Source organism: Nerophis ophidion, linkage group LG05 (assembly GCF_033978795.1).
Source record: "Nerophis ophidion isolate RoL-2023_Sa linkage group LG05, RoL_Noph_v1.0, whole genome shotgun sequence".
Classification (NCBI taxonomy): domain Eukaryota; kingdom Metazoa; phylum Chordata; class Actinopteri; order Syngnathiformes; family Syngnathidae; genus Nerophis; species Nerophis ophidion.
In genome coordinates this window covers 8,311,043-8,338,627 of record NC_084615.1, presented here as the reverse complement: position 1 = coordinate 8,338,627, position 27,585 = coordinate 8,311,043, and the positions used below count along the sequence as shown (strand labels likewise).

The window sequence follows — 27,585 nt, the reverse complement described above, 5'->3', positions numbered from 1 at the left end:
AAGGCGCCAAACAGCAACCATCAGGAGCAAGGGTGAAGTGTCTTGCTCAGGACACAACGGACATGACGAGGTTGGTTCTAGGTGGGATTTGAACCAGTGACCCTCGGGTTGCGCACGACCACTCTCCCACTGCGCCACGCCGTCCCATAAATAGGGTAACTTTAATTTGGAGCACAGCAAGCTTAGCATGTTCCTCTTCAGGATAGCAACAGCATCTTTAGCAAGGGCCCTTTTGTTTAGGGGAGTCAACGGGGGAGAGCCTTAGTAGCCGGGATAGCCAATCAGCAACCTGCAAAATCACCAAACCACGCCTGTTAGAGTGACAACACCCAATCAACATCCTGCCTCCACGCCTGGGCGTGTCCCCCCCATCGCCCCCGCCCCTCCCGCTCCCAGCGTCCTACCCAATGCTGGGTGCCGGAGCACAGCCAGTGACGTCTCTGCATTATTGCGGGCCGCCGACGCAGGGCTGGGCTTCCATTTTCACAGCCAGTTTCGGGGGGGATCGTCAACATGGAGCCGGAGATGGAGGACAAAACGTTGGATCTCATGGTAAGATCCGTTTCACCGCGGCGTTGGGACTGACGGAGTGTCCCCTGGACGCGGACAGGCGGGGGCCGGGGCGGACAAGCTCGGACGCCGAGTCGGAGGCACTGTTGAGTTTATCCGGGGAGGTGGAGCAGGAAAAAAGGGGGACCGGGAGTCGAAGGGAGGGCCTTTAAGACGCCGACATATAATCATTGTTTGGATTAAAAATGTCGCACTGTTGTTGCCGCGCGGCTGTGAACTCCATAACGCGGGCGCGGCGCCTCGTCGTGCGGTTGTCGAGCCGAAGACAGTCGATGTTTCTCGGCGTAGTGATCACTGCGGGGCCGCTGCGCCACTCCGGCTCGGGCCCTGCGGCCGCTGCTTAGCCTTCCTGCTAACTCCCCGGCCCACCACTTTAAATTCACGCTTATGTTTACATATTAGCCGGGTTGCGGGGTTAGGCTTACGGTCCAATATGTGCGGAAACGCCGCAGGTGAAGTGGAAGCTGGCTAAAAGGGGCAAAGTGCGCGATATGAGTGTTTATATTTGCCAAGTGCGTAGAAGGAAGTGCACTTGCCTTTTCATTCATATAGCATTAGCCGCCGAGCTAGCACGCTAGCTCCCCCTAACATTCCTTTCTGTATCGAAATAGACATTTAGTTGTGACAGCTCGCTACCAAACGCCGCCTTCAAATATAGTTTGTTGTTCATTTATCGCTAAATAGTCATTTTTCTATTTACGTCCAAAACCATTAAGCTGCCGTCTAAAAAGTTAGCCAGCTAAGGTGTCGTTAGCATGTGAAAAAGCCTTATTATTATTATTTTTTTTAAATGTTTATTTATAAATTTCAAAATTAACAAACAAAATAGTAAACAATCAAAATAGTTCAACAACAGTATAAAACATTACAAAACATTATAAAAACAATACAAAACAGCACCAGGGGGTTGTAAATTCAAAATAAAAAAAATAGAATGTAAACAAATATTTAAATGATAAAGCAGGTGCAAAGCTCATTCAAATTCATTAAATAACATAAATTTAGAACACAGCATCATCATTTTGACATCCTTTTTGTTGTTAGAGGTAGAGCGCTTCTTAAAAGGCCTACTACTACCGACCACGCAGTCTGATAGTTTATATATCCATCCATCCATTTTCTACCGCTTATTCCCTTTTGGGGTCGCAGGGTGGCCCTGGCGCCTATCTCAGCTACAATCTGGCGGAAGGCGGGATACACCCTGGACAAGTCGCCACCTCATCGCAGGGCCAACACAGATAGACAGACAACATTCACACTCACATTCAAACACTAGGGCCAATTTAGTGTTGCCGGAGGGAACCCACGCAGTCATGGGGAGAACATGCAAACTCCACACAGAAAGTTCCCGAGCCTGGATTTGTACCCAGGACTGCAGGAACTTCGTATTGTGAGGCAGACGCACTAACCCCTCTGCCACCGTGAAGCCATAGTTTGTATATCAATAATGAAATATTAACATTGCAACACATGCCAATACGGCCGGTTTAGTTTACTAAATTGCAATTTTAAATTTCCCGCGGCGTTTCTTGTTGAAAACGTTGCGGAAGGATGACTGACGCATGTCACGGACTGTCAGGACATGTTAGCGCGACACTATTTGCGGCTAAAAGTCTCCTCTTTTCATCGCGCAATTAAACAGTATTCTGGACATCTGTGTTGCTGAATCTTTTGCAATTTGTTCAATTAATAATGGAGAAGTCAAAGTAGAAAGATGGAGGTGGGAAGCTTTAGCCTTTAGCCACACAAACACACGGTGATTCCTTGTTTAAAATTCCCGGAGGTGAAGCTTTACTATGAATCAGAGCGGTCAAGCGAACATGGTTCCCGGCCACTTGTCAACCGGCAGGTTTCGGTGGGAAAATTGTGGTAAAAAGTCGCCTCTTACCGGAGATCAGCTGAGCTTGCGCCGTCCATACAGCTGCCGTCGACTTCCCTCAGAGACTGGCCTCAAGACATCCGTGGACACACCCCTCCGACTATCAGGTACTATTTAGTCTCACTGAAACACTAGCAACACAATAGAAAGATAAGGGATTTCCCAGAATTATCCTAGTAAATGTGTTTAAAAACATCTGAATCCAAGACCAGACTTAAGACCAGGGGAGACAGGGCCTTCTCTGTGGTCGGCCCTAAGCTCTGGAACACTCTGCCGCTCCATGTTCAAACTGCTTCCACAGTGGAGTGTTTTAAGTCTCGTCTTAAGACCCACTTTTATTCTTTGGCTTTTAACACTACGTGAGTTGTGTGGTCCTCTGTCCTCTGTTGTCCTCTGTGTTTTTTATACACTTTGATTTCTATTTTGCTGTTTTAATTGATTTTACCCTTTAAGATAGTTTTTAATCATATTTGTTTTTATTGTTTTTATATTTATTTATTTTTGTTTTTATTCAGTCATTGGTGGAGCATAATATATGTATATATACTTTTTTATTTTATTTTATTATTATTTTTTTTTACAATTGTTTTTAACATGGCTGTGCAGCACTTTGGAAACTTTATTGTTGTTTAAATGTGCTATATAAATAATGTGGATTGGATTGGATTGGATTGAATCGGATTGAATCGCTCCCAATGCAATCGCCTTTTTATTTTTTACCTTTTTTTTTTTTATTTTATTTTTTTTTCTAGTCCTTCGCCATCAATATCATCATCCACACATCTTTCATCTTCGCTCAAATTAATGGGGAAATTGTCGTTTTCTCGGTCCGAATAGCTCTTGCTGATGGAGGCTCCCATTATAAAACAATGTGAGGAGTCCTCACCCTTGTGTCATCGTCTGCTACTTCCGGTAAAGGCAGGGCTTTTTTATCAGCACCAAAAGTTGCGAACTTTATCGTTGATGTTCTATACTAAATCTTTTCAGCAAAAATATGGCAATATCGCGAAATGATCAAGTATGACACATAGAATGGACCTGCTATCCCCGTTTAAAAGAGAAAATCTCATTTCAGTAGGCCTTTAAAACGGGGATAGCAGGTCCATTCTATGTGTCGTACTTGATCATTTCGCGATATTGCCATATTTTTGCTGAAAGGATTTAGTAGAGAACATCGACGATAAAGTTAGCAACTTTTGGTCGCTAATAAAAAAGCTTTGCCTTTACCGGAAGTAGCAGACGATGTGCGTGTGACGTCACGGGTTGTAGAGCTCCTCACATCTGAACATTGTTTACAATCATTGCCACCAGCAGCTAGAGCGATTTGGACCGAGAAAGCGACAATTTCCCCATTAATTTGAGCGAGGATAAAAGATTTGTGGATGAGGAAATTTAGAGTGAATGACAAAAAAAAAGGCGATTGCAGTGGGAGCGATTCAGATGTTATTAGACACATTTACTAAGATAATTCTTGAAAATCCCTTATCTACCTATTGTGTTGCTAGTGTTTCAGTGAGATTATATAGTACCTGAAAGTCGGAGGGGTGTGTCCACGGTTGTGTTGGCGCCAGAGTCTCTGAGGGAAGTCATGCAGCTGCAGCAGGACGGAAGCTCCGCTGATGTCTCCGGTAAGAGCGGACTTATTACCACAATTTTCTCACCGAAAAAAGGCCGGTTGACATGTAGTCGAGATCCATGTTCGCTTGAACGCTCTGATCCATAGTAAAGCTTCACCTTCGGGAATTTTAAACAAGGAAACACCGGCTGTGTTTGTGTGGCTAAAAGCTTCCCACCTCCATCTTTCTACTTTGACTTCTCCAATATTAATTGAATAAATTGCAAAATATTCAGCAACACAGATGTCCAGAATACTGTGTAATTATGCGATTAAAGCAGACTACTTATAGCTTGGATCGGACTGGAGAATAATGTCCACTACAACCTGAGATGTCAAACGCAAGCGTCATCATAATGCAACGTTTTCAACACGACACTTCGCGGTAAATTTAAAATTGATATTTAGTAAACTAAAAAGGCCGTATTGGCATGTGTTGCAATGTTATTATTTCATCATTGATATATAAACTATCAGACTGCGTGGTCGGTAGTAGTGGCTTTCAGTAGGCCTTTAAAGTGAAGTTCAAAATCTTTTTTAAAGGCACAAAAGACAGGTCGGGTATTGAGAAACTTACATTTATGAATATAAAACTTAGCCAATAGAATAATGAGTTTGCAAAGGTAGAATTCCTTTTCAAATTTTTGTTCATACAGTGTAAAACCAAAAATCACATCTTTAAAGCAAAGCACAAATTTGTCATGAATATTGTCCAGGATGAAGCGACAGATGCCCTGCCATAGTGATCTAATGTTTTCACAAGTCCAAAACAAGTGGTTGACAGTCTCTGGATGCATGTTACAAAAGGTGCAGGTAACATCAATGTCCTTCTTCTATCTAACCATTACAGTCTTTACAGGGTTAATAGCCATGAATGATTTTAAAAGATATCTCTTTGACTTAGTTGGGAAGTAAATAGCTGTTAGGAAGGGACCACGTTTTGACCCAACAGATGTCATTCACAACATTATTCCAGAGGGCAATTACATAGGAGACAGACACACAATCAGAAAAAACCTTATTTTGTAACGATTGAACTAATCCAACACGCGTCATGTTGTATCAATATCTTTTTTTTTTTTTTTTAAGTAAAACACAACTAGAGTAAGAAAAAAAGCACTTAAACCTAGGCAAGACAACTATTTTGTAAAGTTTAATGGAGCGGTCCAACGGCGCTTCATACATTTATCAGCGTCACCTTAAATGACTTTATACTAGGTTTATACAAGTCCGAGTCCATGGTTCTCGCCCGGAAAAGGGTGGAGTGCCATCTCCGGGTTGGGGAGGAGACCCTGCCCCAAGTGGAGGAGTTCAAGTACCTAGGAGTCTTGTTCACGAGTGGGGGAAGAGTGGATCGTGAGATCGACAGGCGGATCGGTGCGGCGTCTTCAGTAATGCGGACGTTGTACCGATCCGTTGTGGTGGAGAAGGAGCTGAGCCGGAAGGCAAAGCTCTCAATTTACCGGTCGATCTACGTTCCCATCCTCACCTATGGTCATGAGCTTTGGGTCATGACCGAAAGGATAAGATCACGGGTACAAGCGGCCGAAATGAGTTTCCTCCGCCGTGTGGCGGGTCTCTCCCTTAGAGATAGGGTGAGAAGCTCTGCCATCCGGGAGGGACTCAAAGTAAAGCCGCTGCTCCTTCACATCGAGAGGAGCCAGATGAGGTGGTTCGGGCATTTGGTCAGGATGCCACCCGAACGCCTCCCTAGGGAGGTGTTTAGGGCACGTCCAACCGGTAGGAAGCCACGGGGAAGACCCAGGACACGTTGGGAAGACTATGTCTCCCGGCTGGCCTGGGAACGCCTCGGGATCCCCTGGGAAGAGCTAGACGAAGTGGCTGGGGAGAGGGAAGTCTGGGTTTCCCTGCTTAGGCTGTTGCCCCCGCGACCCGACCTCGGATAAGCGGAAGATGATGGATGGATGGATAGGGGTGTGGGGAAAAATCGATTCGAATACGAATCGCGATTCTCACGTTGTGCGATTCGGAATGGATTCTCATTTTTCCAACAAACCAATACACAGCAATACCATAACAATGCAATCCAATTCCAAAACCAAAGCTGACCCAGCAACACTCAGAACTGCAATAAACAGAGCAATCGAGAGGAGACACAAACACGACACAGAACAAACCAAAAGTTAATAAATAAATAAATAAATGGGTTGTACTTGTATAGCGCTTTTCTACCTTCAAGGTACTCAAAGCGCTTTGACACTACTTCCACATTTACCCATTCACACACACATTCACACACTGATGGAGGGAGCTGCCATGCAAGGCGCCAACCAGCACCCATCAGGAGCAAGGGTAAAGTGTCTTGCTCAGGACACAACGGACGTGACGAGGTTGGTTCTAGGTGGGATTTGAACCAGTGACCCTCGGGTTGTGCACGGCCACTCTTCCACTGCGCCACGCCGTCCCCAAGTAGTGAAACAAAAATGAATATTATCAACAACAGTATCAATATTAGTTATAATTTCAGCATACCGTATTTCCTTGATTTGCTGCCGGGGCGCTAATTAATTTAAAACCTCTTCTCACTCCTGCGCTTACCAAAGGCATGCGGTAAAAGTAAGCATGCGCTAATTATTTTCAAACCTCTTCTCACTCTGGCACTTACCCAAGGTATGCAGTAAAAATTTGAGTGTTATGTAAGCATGGACCTGAAATCTTAATGAACAACTCTTAATCTTCTTCCCTTTATACGATTTCAAATTACCGGTATTGAAATCAGCCTCTTCCATTTTAAAAATGATGACAGGGGAAGTGTCACTCGTGACGTCACGAGTTTGACCAGGCGGTAATACTAAGCATGCGCTAATTATTTTGGGAAGCGAGTTTGACCCGGCAGTAATTCAAGGCAGGCACATACTAAATGCCCTGCGGCAATTCAAGGAAATACGGTAGCAGTGATTAAAAATCCCTCATTGACATTATTATTAGACATTTATAAAAAATAATAAAAAAGAACACTTGCGTCGCATCTCATAAGCTTGACAACACACTGTGTCCAATGTTTTCACCAAGATAAAATAAGTCATATTTTTGGTTCGTTTAATGGTTAAAACAAATGTACATTATTGCAATGAGTTGATAAAACATTGTCCTTTACAATTATAAAAGCTTTTTACAAAAATCTACTACTCTGCTAGCATGTCAGCAGACTGGGGTAGATCCTGCTGAAATCCTATGTATTGAATTAATACATAATCGTTTTGAATCGGAAAAATATCGTTTTTGAATCGAGAATCGTGTTGAATCGAAAAAAAAATCGATAAATTATCGAATCATGACCCAAGAATAGATATTGAATCGAATCGTGGGACACCCAAAGATTCGCAGCCCTTTTATATTTATATATATATATATATATATATATATATATATATATATATATATATATATATATATATATATATATATATATATCATACATACATACATACATATATAATATACATATGTATAGAAATATATACATCCATACTAATATATATATATATATATATATATGCATATATATATATATATATATATATATATATACATGTATATATACATGTACGTATATACTAGGGATGTAATGGTATACACAAATTGGGGTAGATCCTGCTTAAATCCTATCTATTGAATGAATACACAATCGTTTTGAATCGGAAAAATATCGTTTTTGAATCGAGAATCGCGTTGAATCGAAAAAATCGATGTATAATCGAATCGTGACCCCAAGAATCGATATTGAATCGAATCGTGGGACACCCAAAGATTCGCAGCCCTACTTTACACACTTTATATTCCTGAGTAGCTAAAAGTTCAATTATTTTTTCACATTGTGTTTAAAAAAAAAAAAAAATTTTAGGAAGAGAACAATGCAACGTACGTACGTTCTGCCTTTCCTATCTCGGCTACATCCGGGCAGAAGATGGGGTACACCCTGGAATATACGTCATCATATAATATACAAAATACAGTTCATCTATCCATCCATTTTTTACCGCTTGTCCCTTTTGAGTTGGCGGGGAGGGCTGGTGCCTATCTTGGCTGCGTTCGGGTGGAATAATATATGTCATCATATAATATACAGTACAGTACAATTGAAAAGCTACCCGCCGAATACCCATTTACAATTTAATATATAAATAAAAAAAATGAATCTTTAAATCCACCAAATCAGTCTCAATGTCCTATTATTGAGATGTGATTAAAATGTTGCATCTTGAAGATCTGCGATGATCTCATCATCCATACTGAGGTCAAGACCAAAACTGTGCGACTAATGTGAACTCCTCAACCGTAAGGGGGTGTGTATTAAAAGTAGAAAGCATAACGCTGCAAGGTATTTAGCTTAAAAATGTTTATTAAAAATGTTTAAAGAATTGGATTGTTTCACACCTGACACCAATTGCATTTCCAATTCCTGCCGACACTTAATATATTGAACTGATTTTGACCCCGGCCAGGTTATTTCTTTCCTTTTTCTGCAGCCAAAGCAGAACAATAGGCAGGGGTCTCCTTCAAATGAAGATAATTGACGGAGCAATCACGCTGACCCCCCCCACCCCCTAACTCCTCTGCACATCCCCTCCTGGTTCCCGTCTAGTAATGCTTCTGTGTGTATCCCTCAGTATTTGTGTGAAGGAGTGTGTGTTCCCGCGCTCACTGTGCAATGTGTGTGTAGCTCTAATACTGGTTTCCCCCCCCTACCCCCTTCACTATTCCCTCACCTCCCCCGAATCCCTCCCTGCTCTTCTTTCCTCACCTTTTGATGGACACACGCTCACAAACCTCTGATTCCCAACTAAACATCATTTATTTATTCATCCATCACTTCTTCTACTCCCGACAAATTGCATCCACGCGTGCATTTTATTGATCCATCCATCAATCGGTTTCCTCCTTCCATTTCCCCCTAATCGTCACCTCCCGCCCGCCTCTTTTCCTTTACTCCACATCCCTCTATCTTTCTGGCTCTTCCTTCCCTCACCCTGTCCACTTGGTTCTCCTCCCTCCCTCTCCCCCTCTCTCTCTCTCTCACACAGTGCTCTGTGCCTCGCTCTCTCTGGCTGGGCTGCTCCTCGGTGGCCGAGAGTTTATGTGCACTCAGGTGCCTGCAGAGCATCCCCTCCACCCGGGCTCACAACCAGGTTCTGCCTCTCTCCTCTTAATTCTGCTGCTCCTCCCCCTCTACCTACCCCTGCCATCTCCTTAACTTTCACTTTTCCTTTGCCCACTCGACATGAGTTGTCAAGCAATCATGTGACTGTACCCTCTAAACCTCCTCACCGAATGCTGTCCGTTCCTCCTCCTTTAAAGCACACTGCTCACAGGTCCCAGGGATACAGCATCCTAAAATGCTAATACAGGCCAAAAGTTTGGACACACCTCTCCTCATTCAATTCTTTATTTTCATGACTGTTTACAGCAGGGGTAGGGAACTTATGGCTCGGGAGCCAGATGTGGCTCTTTTGATGACTGCATCCGGCTCTCAGGTAAATTTGAGCTGACTCTGCATAACACGATAAATAATGAATGATTCCACTTGTAATCAGTGTTAAAAATTATGTTCAAAATATAAAACATCCTCGTGCATTTTTAATCCATCCATCCGTTTCCTACCGCACCTGTTCAAGAAGCTGCCTTGATGGTAAGAAGTTATTTATTTATTATTGATTAATGTGGGGCTTGCCCTCATGGGGGTTCTTCAGACCACCAAGAACCGACATGAGACCCTGTTTCAGGGTTACAGTATTGTTTCATTTTTCAATAAGTCTCTCAGTTGCTTTCCAGCAATTGTCTTTTTCTTTTTCGTTTTGGTTCGAGCTCTGGCTCCTGCACCAACCCCGTCTCTCCTCCTGGCTGCTACTTATAACATATCGACAGGTGATTAGGTAACAAGGCCCAGGTGGGCCGTCTACGCACCTGTCGCTGATTTCGAGGCCGGTCCTGGCAACACTCTGCTTCGCTGCAGGCCCGCAGGCCACGCCCCCTCCACAGTTAGCTTCAGAATAACAATGTTGTTACAAAGAATAAGAGACCTATTATACTCTAAAAATGTTAGTCTTACTTAAAAATGCACGCGTTTAGTTGTGTTCAGGGTTAAAAAAATATTTTACGGCTCTTACGGAAATACATTTTAAAATATTTGGCTTCTTGGCTCTCTCAGCCAAAAAGGTTCCCGACCCCTGGTTTACAGTGTAGGCTTTCACTAAAAGCATCACAACTATGAATGAACTAGGGCTGGGCAATATTTTGTGTTGTACCGTATTTCCTTGATTTGCTGCCGGGGCGCTAATTATTTTAAAACCTCCTCTCACTCCGGCACTTACCAAAGGCATGCTTCCGCCATCCTAGTCAATGCCGTTGTGTCTTTGGGCAAGACACCTTATCCATCTGCTCCCAGTGCCACCCCCTCCGGTTTAATTGTAATTTAGATATTGGGTTTCACTATGTAAAGCGCTTTGAGTCACTTGAGGAAAAAGCGCTATATAAATAGAATTCACCTCACTTCACTTCATGCAGTAAAAATTAGAGTGTGATGTAAGGGTACCATCATGAAAAGCACATTTAATAAAAAAAAACTTTATTATGGTCTTACCTTTACTTATAAATAAAGTCCATGCCAGCGCCTTCTGATCAAAAGCATCGATAACTTGTTTACAGAAGTCTTCCTTATCTTTCTTCAGTTTTAAAAGTCTCTCTGTCTCGATGGAGATCTACCTTTATTCCCTCCTCCAGCACATATCACGTCACTCATTTCACTTCTTCTGCAGCCGAGTAGTCACAAGAAGGATCACTAGCGCCCTCTACCACCAGGAGGCAAGAGTCATTTAATGACTCATATTTGACAGACTCAGCTACGGTATTGTCACGGTCTCAAGCCGTCGTTTTGCGGGTTCCCAGGACCACCAAGGAAGGACATGGCTTGAGCAGTTTGACTTTGTTTATTTTTCAATAAAACCTCAGTCCAGGTCGCTCTTCCGCTCCTCCTCTCCGCTCGCTCGCCGCCATCTTGGGCCGGGCTCCAGCATGCCCTGCCTGTCTGTCGGACCGTCGGCTCGACAGGTATATTATAAAAACATAGCTGCTTACTGTTTTTAGCATACCGGTATTCAATAGCTTGGACCTTAAATCCTACTGAATAGCTCTTAATCTTCTTCCCTTTATGCGATTTTAAATTACCAGTATTGAAATCAGCCTCCTCCATTTTGAATATAATGACAGGGGACACGAGTTTGACCCGGTGGTAATACAAAGCATGCGCTAATTATTTTGCGAAGTGAGTTTGACCTGGCAGTAATTCAAGGCAGGCGCATACTATATACCCGGCGGCAATTCAAGGAAATACGGTATTTTCAAACAAGTAATGAATTAAGATAATATGGTAATATCGATATAATTTATCCATCCATTTTAATGCTGGGCAATATGGCCTTTTATTCATATCTCGATATTTTTAGGACATGTCACGATACACGATATATATCTCGACATTTTAGCCTTGAATGAACACTTGATGCATATAATCACAGCAGTATGATGATTCTATGTGTCTACATTAAGACATTCTTCTTCATACTGCATTAATATATGCTACTTTTAAACTTTCATGCAGAGAGGGAAATCTCAATTAAGTCAATTTACCAAAACTATATTTATTAAACAGTTATCAAGCAGTGCCACAAACATTCATGTCATTACCTAAACAAACTATTAGTGCACTTTTGTGCATGATGTCACTAAGATGACAGATCAAAACAACACTAAATTAAAGTGCACTTTTTGTACAGAACACCACTACAATAGTTTAAAACAAATAAAGTGCACTTTTGTGCATGATGTCACACAAGATATTTCAATAACTGTCGAATAAAAATGAGCTGCATGATAGGAAATCAGATAGTGTATGTCCTTCGCTATGTGGTAGGTTCCTGTGGACGTTATCTCCTTCTGTTGCTGACAATTTTTTTTACATTCGGTGTTGATCTGGAAATGGTTGCTTCTGCATTTTGTGGGTATGGCACTGAACGGAGATGTTGACAAGCAGAGTTTCAAACACTCTTCATTCTCTAGCAGTTGAATTTTCAAATGACGCTACATATTAGCAGTAGGTGCTACTTTTTGTAACAACGGTTTTGCTGCATACTTGTTTGGCATCTTCCCGCTTGAAGCCAAACCACCGCCGGACGATGGACCCCGTGCTGTTTTTCTTGGGAATTAATTATTCCTTCATTTGTTACCAGATTCGCACATTCTTTCTCTCGTGTTACCACTCGCACCACTCCGCTAGCATCACAGCTAATCTTACCCATGCTGCACAGCGAGGGCATATGACACTACAATATGTGACGTATGCAAGAAGGTGCCCCTTTTTTTTCTCTCTGTGAGAAGGAGGGATTAGAGAGTGAAAAACGCCAGTAGTGTAATGCCCACAGCTAAAAGCAATTGTGTGAGAACGTATGCTCGAATATCACAATACAGTAATTTTCTATATCACACAAACAAACCCGCGATATATCGAGTATATTGATATATCACCCAGCCCTAAGCCATCCATTTCCTACCGCTTATCCCTTTTGGGGTTGCAGGGGGTGCTGGAGCCTATCTCAGCTACAGTGGGGTACACCCTGGGTACACCTCATCGCGGGGCCAACACAGATAGACAACATTCACTCTCATGTTCACACACTAGGGACCATTTGGTCTTACCAATCATCTTATCACGAGGTGCATGTCTTTGGAAGTGGGAGGAAGCCGGAGTACCCCGAGGGGAACCCACGCAGTCAGAGGGCGAACATGCTAACTCCACACAGAAAGGTCCAGAGCGCGGGATCGAGCACAGGACCTTCGTTCAATATATTTCACGTTAAAATGACCAAATGCCGCTTATTTGTTGTGTTCCTTGTTCCCCCCTTCATGGGCTACTAAGCCCCTCCCCTTGCTCCTTCCAAGACGTGCTTGCACGTATAAAAACATCCATGATTGGTTGGTTGTTTACAATGATGAGTCATGATTGGTTGAGATTAGGCCAATCAGAGGCATTATAGGGGTGTGTCATGGAACCAGGAAGGGAAATCACAACAGACATCCCAAATGACGACGAGAGACTTGTAGAAGAGAAGAGGACATTTTCAAGCAGGTGATTTATATATAAAAAAGACGAGTGATATAGATTTTTCTTTTAGCGATGTAGACGGCATCCATAAAACCCGCAATGCGTGTACTTGGGCACATTTGGACAAATGTAAGCGTCTGGATAAAACAATGGCCGATATTTCAGTTGTTTACCATGCAAGCCCAAATCATTGTTTTCTTTGTCTGACTCTGGCCAAAAATAGAAAAAACACATTCTGAAAACATTACATTAAAAGTATAGAAAACAATACCTTGAGCAGTAAACTTGAATAAATCCATGACTAAAAGAATAAAGTGATTGCATTTTTATAACTGAATACATTTATATAGGCATAAAAATGTGTATTCTTTTGTATTTTTTTAATTTAATGAATTAACGTTTATGACAACCTTTTTCCAAAACACAATATAGAATTTGAGATATAACAGGATAATGCATACATGTATCATTTGTTTTTAAAACTCTTACAAACAAGTGGCTCCCCAAAAAAATGTACTGTGGGGCCCAATTTAGAAAAACTGATAGAATATTGGCACGTGCAAAACAGCAGCAGGCGGCTGTGGCCTGCGGGCCGCTTCTAATACTAAACAAATATTATCCCGTGGGGCCATAGGTCATTCATTCAGATCATCTGGGCTTTGACTTTGACACCCCTGTTCTAGTTTCTTCAAAATAGCCACAATTTGCTCTGATTACTGCTTTGCACACTCTTGGCATTCTTTCAATGAACTTCAAGCACACCTGTGTTCATTTCAGGTGACTATCTGTTGAAGCTCGTGGAGAGAATGCCAAGTGTGTGCAAAAAAGTAATCAGAGCAATGGCTATTTTGCAGAAACTAGAAAATAAAACATGTTTTCAGTTATTTAACCTTTTTATTTTCTTAAGTACATAACTCCGCATGTCTTCAGTGACAATCTACAATGTAAATAGTCATGAAAATTAAGAAAACACATTGACTGAGAAGATGTGTCCAAATGTTTGACATGTACTGTGTAATTGACCACTTTCTTTATAAATTCCCAAGAATCACATTGAGTGAAAAAATGTTTTCATAGTTTAGCCTGGAAAATTTCAAGAAGCAGCCACCTCCATCCATCTGCCTGGAGGTTTGAGGGCCGAAGTGGGGAGGGTCCTTATTCAAGCCCTGGGAGACTACATGCTTGCTTGCTTCCCCGCCTGGCCATTCCTAGTCGGTGTGATCCACACCCCCCCTTTCTTGTATATAAGATGTGTATAATTCCAATTAGGGCGTGCCGATACGGCTGAAAACTGTATCATGGTTTAAGTGTTTGATATTGGTCAAAATTAATATTTTTATGACCTATAAAAAAGTGGACCAGGAGAAAAATGTATCAAATGTTATGATAATGATTACCGTATTTGTCGGATTATAAGTCGCTCCGGTGTATACGTCGCACCGGTCGAATATATATAATAAAGAAGGAAACAAACATATATACGTCGCACTGCAGTATAAGTCGCATTTCTGGGGGAAATTTATTTGATAAAATCAGGGATGCACCGAAATGAAAATTTGTGGCCGAAGCCGAAACCGAATAAAATTTGAGCGCTTGGCCGAAGGCCGAATACCAAATACCGAATAATAAATGCAGTTTTTCGCAACTTTTTTATATTGCATTAATAGCCTAGAATACATTTTTAGACATGTTTTTCAAATAAAGTAAATTTTTATTGAATACTGACATTTTTTAATATTCCAGTAGCCTTTGCTTTTCAAAAAAAGCACAGTTTTTCATTTATATTAGGCCTTCAAGCAAAACATGCATTCCAAAAAAATAAATAAAGTGCATTAAAGTGGATAAACCCACAACAAATGAATTATTGTCCTTTTGGCAAAAGTCTGCTTAGCCACAGTAGATAGGCTAATAATGTAAACAGAAGGCTCAAGTAAATCTAAATTAAGTGTGTGCTTGTAACCTCATACACTTATACAGGTAGCCTACACAACAGGCTAATAATGTAAACAGAGGCCCCACTAAATCTCAATAAGTGTGTGCTTGTAACCTCATACACTTATACAGGTACACAACATATCCCAGGCCAGAACAGATTTGTCAATAACAGTACTTCAGCTTCAGAATAAAAAGAAGGAAACTATGTATAAAACAATTTAAATTTAACACTGCACGTTGGTTGATTGCGTCACCGCGTCAAAAAAATTGTGTCTTGCGTCACACGCCACTATTCGGCCGAATGTGGCTTTTTTTGCCATATTCAGCCGAATATATTCGGTTACCGATTAATCGGTGCATCCCTAGATAAAATCCAACACCACAAATAGACATTTGAAAGGCAGTTTAAAATAAATAAAGAATAGTGAACAACAGGCTGAATAAGTGTACGTTATATGAGGCATAAATAACCAACTGAGAAGGTGCCTGCTATGTTAACCTAACATATTATGGTAAGAGTCATTCAAATAACTATAACATATAGAACATGCTATACCTTTACCAAACTATCTCTCACTCCTAATCCATTAATCCCATGAAATCTTCTTCCTCGATGTCGCTTCTAAACAACTCTGCCAACTCCAAAGGTATGCGCCGCTTTTTATCTTGTCGTTTTCTGCTGCATATTTCACTACGTCCAGTTTGTAATCTGCAGTGCATGATTTCCTTTTCGCTGCCATTTTGGTTCAGCCCTTCTCAGTTTTTATAAGTTATCACCAACGTTGATATGATCTACTTACGGCAGTTGCATATAACAGTTAGCATCCCATGACCCACAATGCACTTCTGCCATGTCCCTCCCCCGCCAAATTCTTATTGGTTGACGTGTGTGTGACGATTGCTGACACTTTCTTTCTCTTCCGCGAACGAGATAAATAATAATATTTAATATTTTACGGTAATCTGTTAATAATTTCACACATAAATTGCTTCGGAGTATATGTCGCACCTCCCGGCCAAACTATAAAAAAAACTGCGATTTATAATCCGAAAATTACGGTATAATCCCCTCAGCTATCAAGGGCGAAAGGAAATATCAACACAACAAAAAAAAACACTTTAATTAATGTAGGTAAACACAATTCTAAAATCATAATAAACACTTAACTTAAACGTTTAAGTACCAATGATTGTCACACACACTAGATGTGGCAAAATTATTCTCTGCATTTGACCCATCACCCTTGATCACCCCCTGAGAGGTGAGGGGAGTAGTGAGCAGAAGCGGTGGCCACGCCCGGGAATTATTTTTGGTGATTTAACCCCCAATTCCAACCCTTGATGCCGAGTGCCAAGCAGGGATGTAATGGCTCACATTTTTATAGTCTTTGGTATGACTCGACCGGGATTTGAACTCACGACCTACCGATCTCAGAGCGGACACTCTGACCTTTAGGCCACTGACAATTAACTCTTTAAATTATGGTATAAAAATAAGGAATATGTAAGAAATGCATAATAAAGTGTTAGTGCAGAGGTAGAAAATGTAAACATGGAGAAACCTGAGAATTTTTTCTTGCAAGTTTACTGCCAGTAAGTTAAGAGATTTTTGTAACATTTAACTTGGTCTGCTATTCGTATTTAAGTATGGAAATGTATTTATGTCATGCGGAAATGATTGTTTGAATATGACTGGACCAAAAAAAATCTGAAAAACTGCCATGCAGTTGAGGTGACTTTTACCGTTTATTTTCTCCGTTGAGCACTCATTTTTAATTTAGCTTGTCACTCAGTGCAGAGAATCAGCAGGGAGACAGCAAGATGGCACAACCAAATTTATTGTTATCGTTACACGGTTGGCCGTTTGGCGTGTCCCTCCCATTGCTCGGTGATCATTTCCTGTTTTGCCAAGGTCGCAAGTGCCTGTGTTCATGCAACCAACCAATACATAATTATTTTCGTTTATTTCCGTCCCAAAAAAATGTCCAATTATATACATATATGTATGTATGTACAGTTGCAAGAAAAAGTATGTGAACTATTTGGGATTACTTGGATTTCTGTATAAATGGGTGATAAAATGTCTTGCTCTTCATCAAAGTCACAACAATTAAATGGTTGTACTTGTATAGCGTTTTTCTACCCCTTTTTAAGGAGCCCAAAGCGCTTTGACAGTATTTCCACATTCACCCATTCACACACACATTCAGACACTGATGGCGGGAGCTCCCATGCAAGGCGCTAACCAGGACCCATCAGGAGCAAGGGTGAAGTGTCTTGCTCAAGGACGTGACTAGGATTGTAGAAGGTGGGGATTGAACCAGTAACCCTCAGATTGCTCTCCCAACTTTGCCACACCGTCACAAACATAGTCTACTCAAACTAATACCGCACAAAAAAATATAGTTTTTTATCTTTTTATTGAACTCACAGTGCAGGGTAGCTGTAGTATGTGTACCCTTGGATTCAATAACTGGTTGACCCTCCTTTGGCAACAATAACCTCAACCAAACGTTTCCTGTAGTTGCAGATCACACCTGCACAACGGACAGGAGGAATTTTGGACCATTCCTCTTCCTCAGTGCAGCAATATTCTCGGGATGTCTGGCGTGAATCGCTCTCTTGAGGTCATGCCACAGCATCTCAATCGGGTTGAGGTCAGGACTCTGCCTGGGCCACTCCAGAAGGCATATTTTCCTCTGTTGAAGCCATTCTGTTGTGGATTTACGTCTATGATTGGGGTTGTTGTCTCCTTGCACTACCCATCCTCTGTTGAGCTTCAGTTGGCAATCAGATGGTCTTAAGTTTTCCTGCAAAAAGTCTTGATAAACCTGGGAATTCATTTTTCAATCGATGAAAGCAATACGTACAGGCCCTGAGGCAGAAAAGCAGCCCCAAATCATGATGCCACCTCCACCACATTTCACAGTTGGGATGTTGGTGTGCTGGGCCTTTTTTCCTCCACACATAGCGTTGTGTGTTCCTTCCAAACAACTCAATTTTGGTTTAATCTGTTCACAGAATATTTTGCCAGGAGCTGTTTAGCAAACTTCAAACGTGCAGCAATTTTTTTTTTTTTGGCCTCTGTGGTGTCCTCCCATGAACTCCATTCTTGTTCAATGTTTTACATATTGTAGATTCGTCAATAATGTTGGCATGAGCCAGATATTTCTGTAAGTCTCTAGCTGACACTCATGGATTATTCTTCACCTTACTGAGAATTCTGCGCTGTGCTCTGCCAGTCATCTTTACAGGTCGACCACGCCTAGGGAGAGTAGCAACAGTGCTGAACTTTCTCCATTTGTAGACAGTCGGTCTTACCATGGACATCAAGGCTTTTAGAGATGTACGCAAGTCTTGATCCTAGATCTTCTGCAAGCTCTTTTGTACGAGCCATGGTTCAACATCAGACAAGCTTGTTGAGAACAGAACACTTGTCACAGGTGTGTGTGTTTTATAGGGCAGGGCAGCTTTACCCAACACATGTGATCTCATCACATTGATTAGACTCATGTTGTCTGAGACTTGGCTCCAATCAGTTCTCGGAGAAGTTGTTAGCCTATGGGTTCGCATACTTTTTCAACCCTGCCGTGTGAACGTTTGCATGTTGTTGTTCAATAATAAGATGAAGACCTATACTTTTTTGTGCGGTATCAGTTTAAGCAGACTGCGTTTGCCGATGAAGATCGAAACACATTTTATGACCAATTTATGCAGAAATCCAAGTAATCCCAAAGGACGTAATTTTTCTTGCAACTGTACACACACACAAGCACTGTCAAGTGATCATTTTTTCCCAATCAGATTAATCACACTCTAAATCTGTGATGAATCATGATAACAGCTTATTTATAACATTTGCTGAAGAAAATACCCCAAGATTAGGGTACAAATGCAATTTGGTAGTCAAAATGTCATACAGGGACATTTTTTTAAACATTTTACTAACTGCAAGTCCTTGATTTGCTCAAAACGTGGTGACAATAAGCACAGGAAGAATTCGTTGTTTTTTTGTTTAACTGTGCAGTTTGCAATAATCCTGCAAACAAGGTAACTTGTTTGGAGCACAACTTGACATTGTGCTCCATTTACTCTTCTTTAGTTTAAACGGTTGCTGAAAGAAACATTTGTTTACTTTGTTCAGATGACATTGGTGATCTCTTTTTTTGGTACAATCCGACCCCAGCTTGTAGTGATTACTTACAGATGTCCAACCTTCTCCAAGAAGCAAAATACATTCACATTCAGCCCGTTTCTGCGTCTTTATGCTCATGTTTATGGAGTACAGTTGGTTTATCCTTGTTGTAATTGTTCCTCTCCAAGGTATTGTACGACAGATCTGCTGTGGTGATATGATTAAAACCTTATTGCAGGACTTGGTCTTTACAGATGTTAGGTTTCCTGCATGCGGTGGCTTTCCGTTTGGTACAGGCGCAAATTAACAGTGGTACTTTGGTAGACAACTTTTGCTCAGTAAATGTGGCATTCTCTTGTTTGTTGTGGATGTAGCTTGCATGTAGCTATCAGGGCAAGCTGACCGGCAGCGCTGGTCACTGCTCGTGGAGAATGGTGACTTGCTTGCTTGCTTTCACCCCAGAGTCTCCAAGACACAAAAAAGTTTCCATTGTCACTGGGAAGAGTCACTAGATTTGTTGCTGGTTGCTGTTTACTTCCTTGAATGCTTGTTTGGCTTTAAGATGGTGTTTTAAACTTGATGTGTGCCGATGATAAAAACCTTTGTCGCTGCAATACCAACAAGTTACCTTAGTTTTATCCAAAGTAATGTTTTGATGCAAAATGGGCCGCCCCTCCTCACAATCACAGACCGTGTAACAAATGCCTGCATCTTCTGGGTTCGGCCTTAATTAGCTCAGACCTACTCAGACACATTAGTAAGTGAATCATCTTCATTCATATTTGACAACTCTGTATTTTATTTTATTAATCACATGCGTTAACTCTGACACCCTTTTATATGTATATATATATATATATATATATATATATATATATATATATATATATATATATATATATACAGTTGTGATCAAAATTATTCAACCCCCACACAATTTTGGTGTTTTAGCAAGTTGGACATTTATTCCGTATTTTGTTTATACTCATATCAAACAAAGATGCATTAAATAGACAAATGCAACTTGAATTACAACATTATATTTTGTAACATACCACAGTCTCATTTCTCTTAATATCTCATTGACAAAATGATTCAACCCCTTGAAGATCATAACTCTTAAGAACAGAATTTGAATAAAGTATTTTCAATCAGGTGTTGACAACACCTGTAGATGTGATTAGAACTATAAAGAGCAACAATTAAACTGATCGAAAAAGACTCTGACGCTCAGCTTCTTGTAGAATGTCAATGGTGTATTTGCAACATGGTGAAGTCCAGGGAGTGGTCAAAGAAGTCAAGAGAGGAGCTAATTTATCTTCATAAGAAATAGCAAAGACATTACACATTCCAAGAGACACAGTTGGGAGCATAATTCGCAAGTTTAAAGCTAAAGGCACAGTGGAAACACTACCTGGGCGTGGTAGAAAGAGGATGCTGTGTGCAACTGCTGTACGGTATTTGAATCGCACAGTGGTGAAAAACCCCCGGGTAACAGCTGTGGAACTACAACAAGATACATTGCAAAGGGTGGAACGCAGGTTTCGTCCCAGACAGTAAGGCGCGCACTACTAGATGAAGGCCTCCATGCCAGAACTCCCAGGCGCACCCCACTTCTGACTACCAGGCACAAGTAAAATAGACTCCAGTATGCCAAAAATCATCTGGACAAACCCCAAAGGATTTGGGAAACTGTTCTATGGAGTGATGAGACAAAACTGGAACTCTTTGGGACTATGAATCAACGTTATGTTTGGAGGAGAAAAAATGGAGCTTACAAAGAGAACACCACCTTGCCTACTGTTAAGCATGGTGTGGGGTCAATCATGCTCTGGGGCTGTTTCTCTGCCTCAGGTACTGGGAATCTCCAGCGCGTTCAAGGCATTATGAATTCTATTTCCTAGCAGGATATATTAGCTGCAAATGTCATGAAGTCAGTGAGGAAGCTGAGGCTTGGGAGACGTTGGACCTTCCAACAGGACAATGATCCCAAGCATACCTCCAAATCAACAGAGTGGTTGCAGAAGAAGGGCTGGAAGACTCTGGAGTGGCCTTCACAGTCGCCAGACCTAAATCCTCTAGAAAAGCTGTGGTGGGACTTGAAGAAGGCAGTTGCAGCACGCAAGCCCAAGAATATGAATGAACTGGAGGCCTTTGCCCAAGAGGAATGGGCTAAAATACCTGTAGATGCTTGCAAGAAGCTTGTGTCCGCTTATGTATCACCTTTGAAGGATGTCACTACTGCCAAAGGGTGTTCTACTAAGTACTAAAGATGCATGGAACTAGGGGGTTGAATCATTTTGTCAATGAGATATTAAGAAAAATGTCCTTTTTTGGTATTTTGTAAAATACAGTGTTACAATTTAAGTTGCATTTGTCTATTTGACACATCTTTATTTGATAACTATAAACAAAATATGGAATAAATGTCCAACTTGCTAAAACACAAATTGTGTGGGGGTTGAATAATTTTGATCACAACTGTATGTGTATATATATATATATATATGTATATATATATATATATATATGTATATGTATATATATGTATGCTAGCAGCGACCGGGCTACGATAGACTGACCATACCTCCTCTTTTCACCGGATATGTCTTCTTTTACGGGGCTGTCCGGGTGGAGTTTCTTAAATTCCTCAAATGTCAGGCATTTTAAGTTAGGAATTCAATGTACGTTCAGGGTCAAGAAAGGGTTAAAAACAAAATAAATTGTGCACGCAGCAGCATTTGTGAAGGAGGGGCAGAGACAGAGAGAGCGAGAGAGTTGTGATAAACGCGCATGCGTCACCAGGCTCTGCTTTTTATCCATAGATTTATCAGATTTAATTATTTATTATCTAAAGCAGGGGTGTCAAAAGTGTGCCCCGGAGGCCATTTGCGGCCCACAGCTAATGTTTTAAAGGCCCACAGCACATTCTAAAAAATACTATTAAAATAAACAAAAACATAACAAAAGTGAAATAAAAAAGCTTAAAGATTAAATGTAATTTAGAAAAAGTTGCAATGTTGACTAATAAAACAAAGCTTTTTTTTTTTTCTTTCAAACTCATTGCTCAAAACATAATATTGAATCAAAATCAATGTTATTATGAATTATTGATATATCCAAGGTTCCCATTACTTCACATCAAATGTTCCACTAAGAAAAATATTTTTGGTAGAAGATTTTGCAAATTTGGTAAATAAATAACCCAAAAATTTATATTTTGTTGTATTCTTACTGTACCGAAAATGAATCGAACCTTGACATCTGGACCGAGGTACGCACCGAACCAAAATTTGTGTGTACCATTACATCCCTAGTATATATGTATATGTATATATACATGTATACCTATATATGTATACATATATGTATACATATATGTGTATATATATATATATATATATATATATTAGTATTTATGTATTAATATACATATAAATATTAGGGCTGCGAATCTTTAGGTATCCCACGATTCGATTCAATATCGATTATTGGGGTCACGATTCGATAATATATCGATTTTTTTTTCTTCTATTCAACGCAATTCTCGATTCAAAAACGATATTTTTCCGATTCAAAACGATTCTGTATTCATTCAATACATAGATTTCAGCAGCATCTACCCCAGTCTGCTGACATGCTAGCAGAATAGTAGATTTAAAAAAAAAAAAAAAAGCTTTTATAATTGTAAAGGACAATGTTTTATCAACTGATTGCAATAATGTAAATTTTGTTTTACTATTAAACGAACCAAAAATATGACTTATTTTATCTTGGTGAAAACATTGGACACAGTGTGTTGTCAAGCTTATGAGATGCGATGCAAGGGTAAGCCACTGTGACACTATTGTTTTTTTTGTTTTTTTTTTACAAATGTCTAATGATAATGTCAATGAGGGATTTTTAATCACTACTATGCTGAAATTATAACTAATATTGATACTGTTGTTGATAATATTAATTTTTGTTTCACTACTTTTGGTTTGTTCTGTGTGGTGTTTGTGTCTCCTCAATTGCTCTGTTTATTGCAGTTCTGAGTGTTGCTGGGTTAGCTTTGGTTTTGGAATTGGATTACATTGTTATGGTATTGCTGTGTAGTGGTTTGTTGGATTGATAAAAACAACCAAAAAAAACCAACACATTTTTTAAAAAATGAGAATCGATTCTAAATCGCACAAGGCATTCGATTCGTTTTCGAATCTATTTTTTCCCACACCACATATATATATATATATATATATATATATACACAGTCAAGAAAATAAGTATTTGAACACCCTGCTATTTTGCAAGTTCTCCCACTTGGAAATCATGGAGGGGTCTGAAATTTTCACGGTAGGTGCATGTCCACTGTATGAGAGATAACCAAAAAAGAAAAATCCAGAAACCAATTTCAATGATTTTTTAAATTTTTTTTCGTGTGATACAGCTGAAAATAAGTATTTGAACACCTGTCTAACAGCTAGAATTCTGACCCTCAAACACCTGTTAGTCCGCCTTTAAAAGTCCTCCTCCTCTCCACTGTATTATCCTGAATCAGATGCACCTGCGTGAGGTCGTTAGCTGCATAAAGACACCTGTCCACCCCATACAATCAGTAAGACCCAAACATTCAGCATGACTAAGAGCAAAGAGCTGTCCAAAGACAGCAGAGACAAAATTGTAGAACCCCACAAGGATGTAAAGGGCTACGGAGAGATTGCCAAGCAGCTTGGTGAAAAAAGGTCCACTGTTGGAGCAATCATTAGAAAATAGAAGAAGCTAAACTTGACGGTCAATCTCAATCGGAGTGGAGCCCCATGCAAGATATCACCTGGTGGGGTCTCAATGATGCTAAGAAAGGAGAGGAATCAGCCCAGGACTACACGGAAGGACTTGGGCAATGACCTGAAAAGAGCTGGGACCACTGTTTCCATGGTCCCTGTAGGTAATACACTGAGACGTCATGGTTTGAAATCATGCATGGCACGGAAGGTTCCCCTGCTTAAACCAGCACAAGTTAAGGCCCTTCTTAAGTTCGCCAGTGACCATTTGGATGATCCAAAGGAGTCATGGGAGAAAGTTTTGTGGACAGATGAGACCAAAATTGACCTTTTTGGTCATAATTCCACTATGTGTTTGGAGGAAGAAGAATGCTGCGTATTATCCCAAGAACACCATCCCTACTGTGAAGCACGGGGGTGGTAGCATCATGCTTTGGGGGTGTTTTTCTGCTCATGGGACAGGACGACTGTACTGTATTAAGGAGAGGATGACTGCAGCCACGTATTGTGAGATGTTGGCCAAAAACCTCCTTCCCTCAGTCAGATCATTGAAGATGAGTCGTGGCTGGATCTTCCAACATGACAATGACCCAAAGCGCACAGCCAGGAAAACCAAGAAGTGGCTTTGTAAGAACCATAATCAAGGTGCTGGAGTGGCCTAGCCGGTCTCCAGACCTAAATCCAAATGAAAATCTTTTGAGGGAGCTGAAAGTCTGTGTTACTCAGCGACAGCCCAGAAACCTGACTGATCTAGAGAAGATTTGTGTGGAGGAGTGGACCAAAATCCCTCCTGCAGTCTGTGCAAACTTGGTGAAGAACTACAGGAAACGTTTGGCCTCTGTAATTGCAAACAAAGGCTACTCTACCAAATATTAATGTTGGTGTTCAAATACTTATTTTCAGTTATATCATGCAAATACATTGTTAAGAAATCATAGATTGTGATTTCTGGATTTTTCTTTTTAGGTTCTCCCTCATAGAGTGGACATGCACCTTCATCCCGAGGGGTTCCCAGGCCAGCCGGGAGACGTAGTCTTCCCAACGTGTCCTGGGTCTTCCCCGTGGCCTCCTACCGGTTGGACGTGCCCTAAACACCTCCCTAGGGAGGCGTTCGGGTGGCATCCTGACCAGATGCCCGAACCACCTCATCTGGCTCCTCTCGATGTGGAGGAGCAGCGGCTTTACTTTGAGTTCCTCCCGGATGGCAGAGCTTCTCACCCTATCTCTAAGGGAGAGCCCCGCCACCCGGCGGAGGAAACTCATTTCGGCCGCTTGTACCCGTGATCTTATCCTTTCGGTCATGACCCAAAGCTCATGACCATAGGTGAGGATGGGAACGTAGATCGACCGGTAAATTGAGAGCTTTGCCTTCCGGCTCAGCTCCTTCTTCACCACAACGGATCGGTACAACGTCCGCATTACTGAAGACGCCGCACCGATCCGCCTGTCGATCTCACGATCCACTCTTCCCTCACATGCACCTACCGTGAACATTTCAGACCCCTCTATGATTTCTAAGTGGGAGAACTTGCAAAATAGCAGGGTGTTCAAATACTTATTTTCTTCACTGTATATATGTATATATATAATATATATATGTATATGTGTGTATATGTACACACCCACACAATCACTGTCAAGTGTTTCATCAAACACATCCATCCATTTTCTACCGATTGATATTATGTGTCTACCACGATGTATATGTATATATATATATATACATATATAATTACAGTATATTGATATCATTGTATCAGCCTCGCCCTAGTATTTTTTTCTATTTGATGCAATATCTAATTTGCAAGTAGGTGGAAGAGGGGTTAGTGTGTCTGCCTCACAATACGAAGGTCCTGAGTAGTCCTGGGTTCAATCCCGGCCTCGAGATCTTTCTGTGTGGAGTTTGCATGTTCTCCCCGTGAATGCGTTGGTTCCCTCCGGGTACTCCGGCTTGCTCCCACCTCCAAAGACATGCACCTGGGGTTAGGTTGATTGGCAACACTAAATGGTCCCTAGTGTGTGAATGTTGTCTGTCTATCTGTGTTGGCCCCGCAATGAGGTGGCGACTTGTCCAGGGTGTATCCCGCCTTTCTGCCCGATTGTAGCTGAGATAGGGACCAGCGCCCCCCGTGACCCCAAAATTGGGAATAAGCTGTAGAAAATGGATGGATGGATGGATGGATGCAAGTTGCCCTGTTGTCTGTCTGTCTTTCTTGTAAATAATTCTAAACTCTGTTCTGCTGATCGGCGCCGTCCTTGGTGACGCCATGCGTGCCCACAGGTATCAATTGACGGTTTGTTAACAAAGCTGCAAAATGATTCTAGAAATCAAAATCCTGAATGCCGGTTCTCAAAAAGAACCAGTTTTTGATTCCCATCCTTATGTGTCAGTGGTGAAGGCAGATTGGTTTGGTCAGAATTTTCTTTTGTACAGGTAGATCTGAGCCCATAACAAATGATTGTTGATAAATGTTATTTTTTGACTAAATTAAGCACTAATGTAATCGTACATAATGATATGTAATGATAATGCAAGTCACAATTTAAAAGGATGTTAACAAATATTTTTCATTCCTGTAGAAGTTTTTGTTTACTGTAATTGGAAGGTAAACAACTGTTATCCTAAATAAATAAACAAACAAAATAATAAAATGGACTCATTTCTGCAAGCAAAACTTTAACTTAAATAAGTATTTGGCCATTTCCCCCCCCCAATTGAAAAAAGTAGGCCGGGCGTTGTCTATCACGGCATTGTTGCTCGTTCATCCGTATTAATGGGCTTCTATTGCCCAACCGGTTTGAAGCGGAAACTTTATCACAACGCTACATTAGGCTTTGTAATCTTATTTTTTCCTTTTAATTTTTATTGCTTTGCAGAACTTTTCACTCACATGTCGTGATTAAGGAGGCGATGTCCGTGAATCCTGTGTGTGTATGCCCTCGGTCCCGCTGTCTGCCCCCCTAGACAAAGATTGTGGATCACTGAAAAAAAAGCAATGTATGGAGGCCGGGAAAGTTATCAACTTCATTTTCATTCATCGTTTGATTAACTGACTTATTGACTATTGTGCAGGTATTCACCACAGGGAATGGCTTAATTGTTGTTGTAGTTGTATCTTGAGTCACTTCAGACTGTGGTAACTTTGATTGATTGATTGAAACTTGTATTAGTAGATTGCACAGTACAGTACATATTCCGTACAATTGACCACTAAATGGTAACACCCCAATAGGTTTTTCAACTTGTTTAAGTCGGGGTCCACGTTAATCAATTCAGCAATAGGTTTTTCAACTTGTTTAAGTCGGGGTCCACGTTAATCAATTCATGGTAACAACCAGAGGCATTGTTTTTTTTTAATCGCAACTCGTTGTCTGTCTAAAGAAGAACAATGGGAAGAAGTGCTACATCTCCATGGGCATTATTCTGCTTAGTCTGGCTGAAGCAGGAGTTCAGAACAGCAAGCAGACATAACAGAATGATTCCCCACTTTCTTTGAACATGGTGTTTAAAAAAGAAAAACATAAATTCGGTGGTTGAGTTTTGTTCCACAGGCATTCAGGGAAATTAAA

At 41.0% G+C, this 27,585-nt stretch overlaps 1 protein-coding gene across 1 annotated transcript in view; it reads left to right on the top strand.

The window, feature by feature from the left end:
- The first annotated feature begins 407 nt into the window (after positions 1-407).
- LOC133552602 (F-box and WD repeat domain-containing 11-B) overlaps positions 408-27,585 on the top strand; it is a 68,454-nt gene continuing 41,276 nt past the window's right edge. Inside the window, exon 1 of the mRNA XM_061899886.1 lies at positions 408-552. Within this exon, the coding sequence (XP_061755870.1) occupies positions 514-552 (39 nt within the window). The 5' untranslated portion in view covers positions 408-513. The remainder of the gene's footprint in view (positions 553-27,585) is intronic.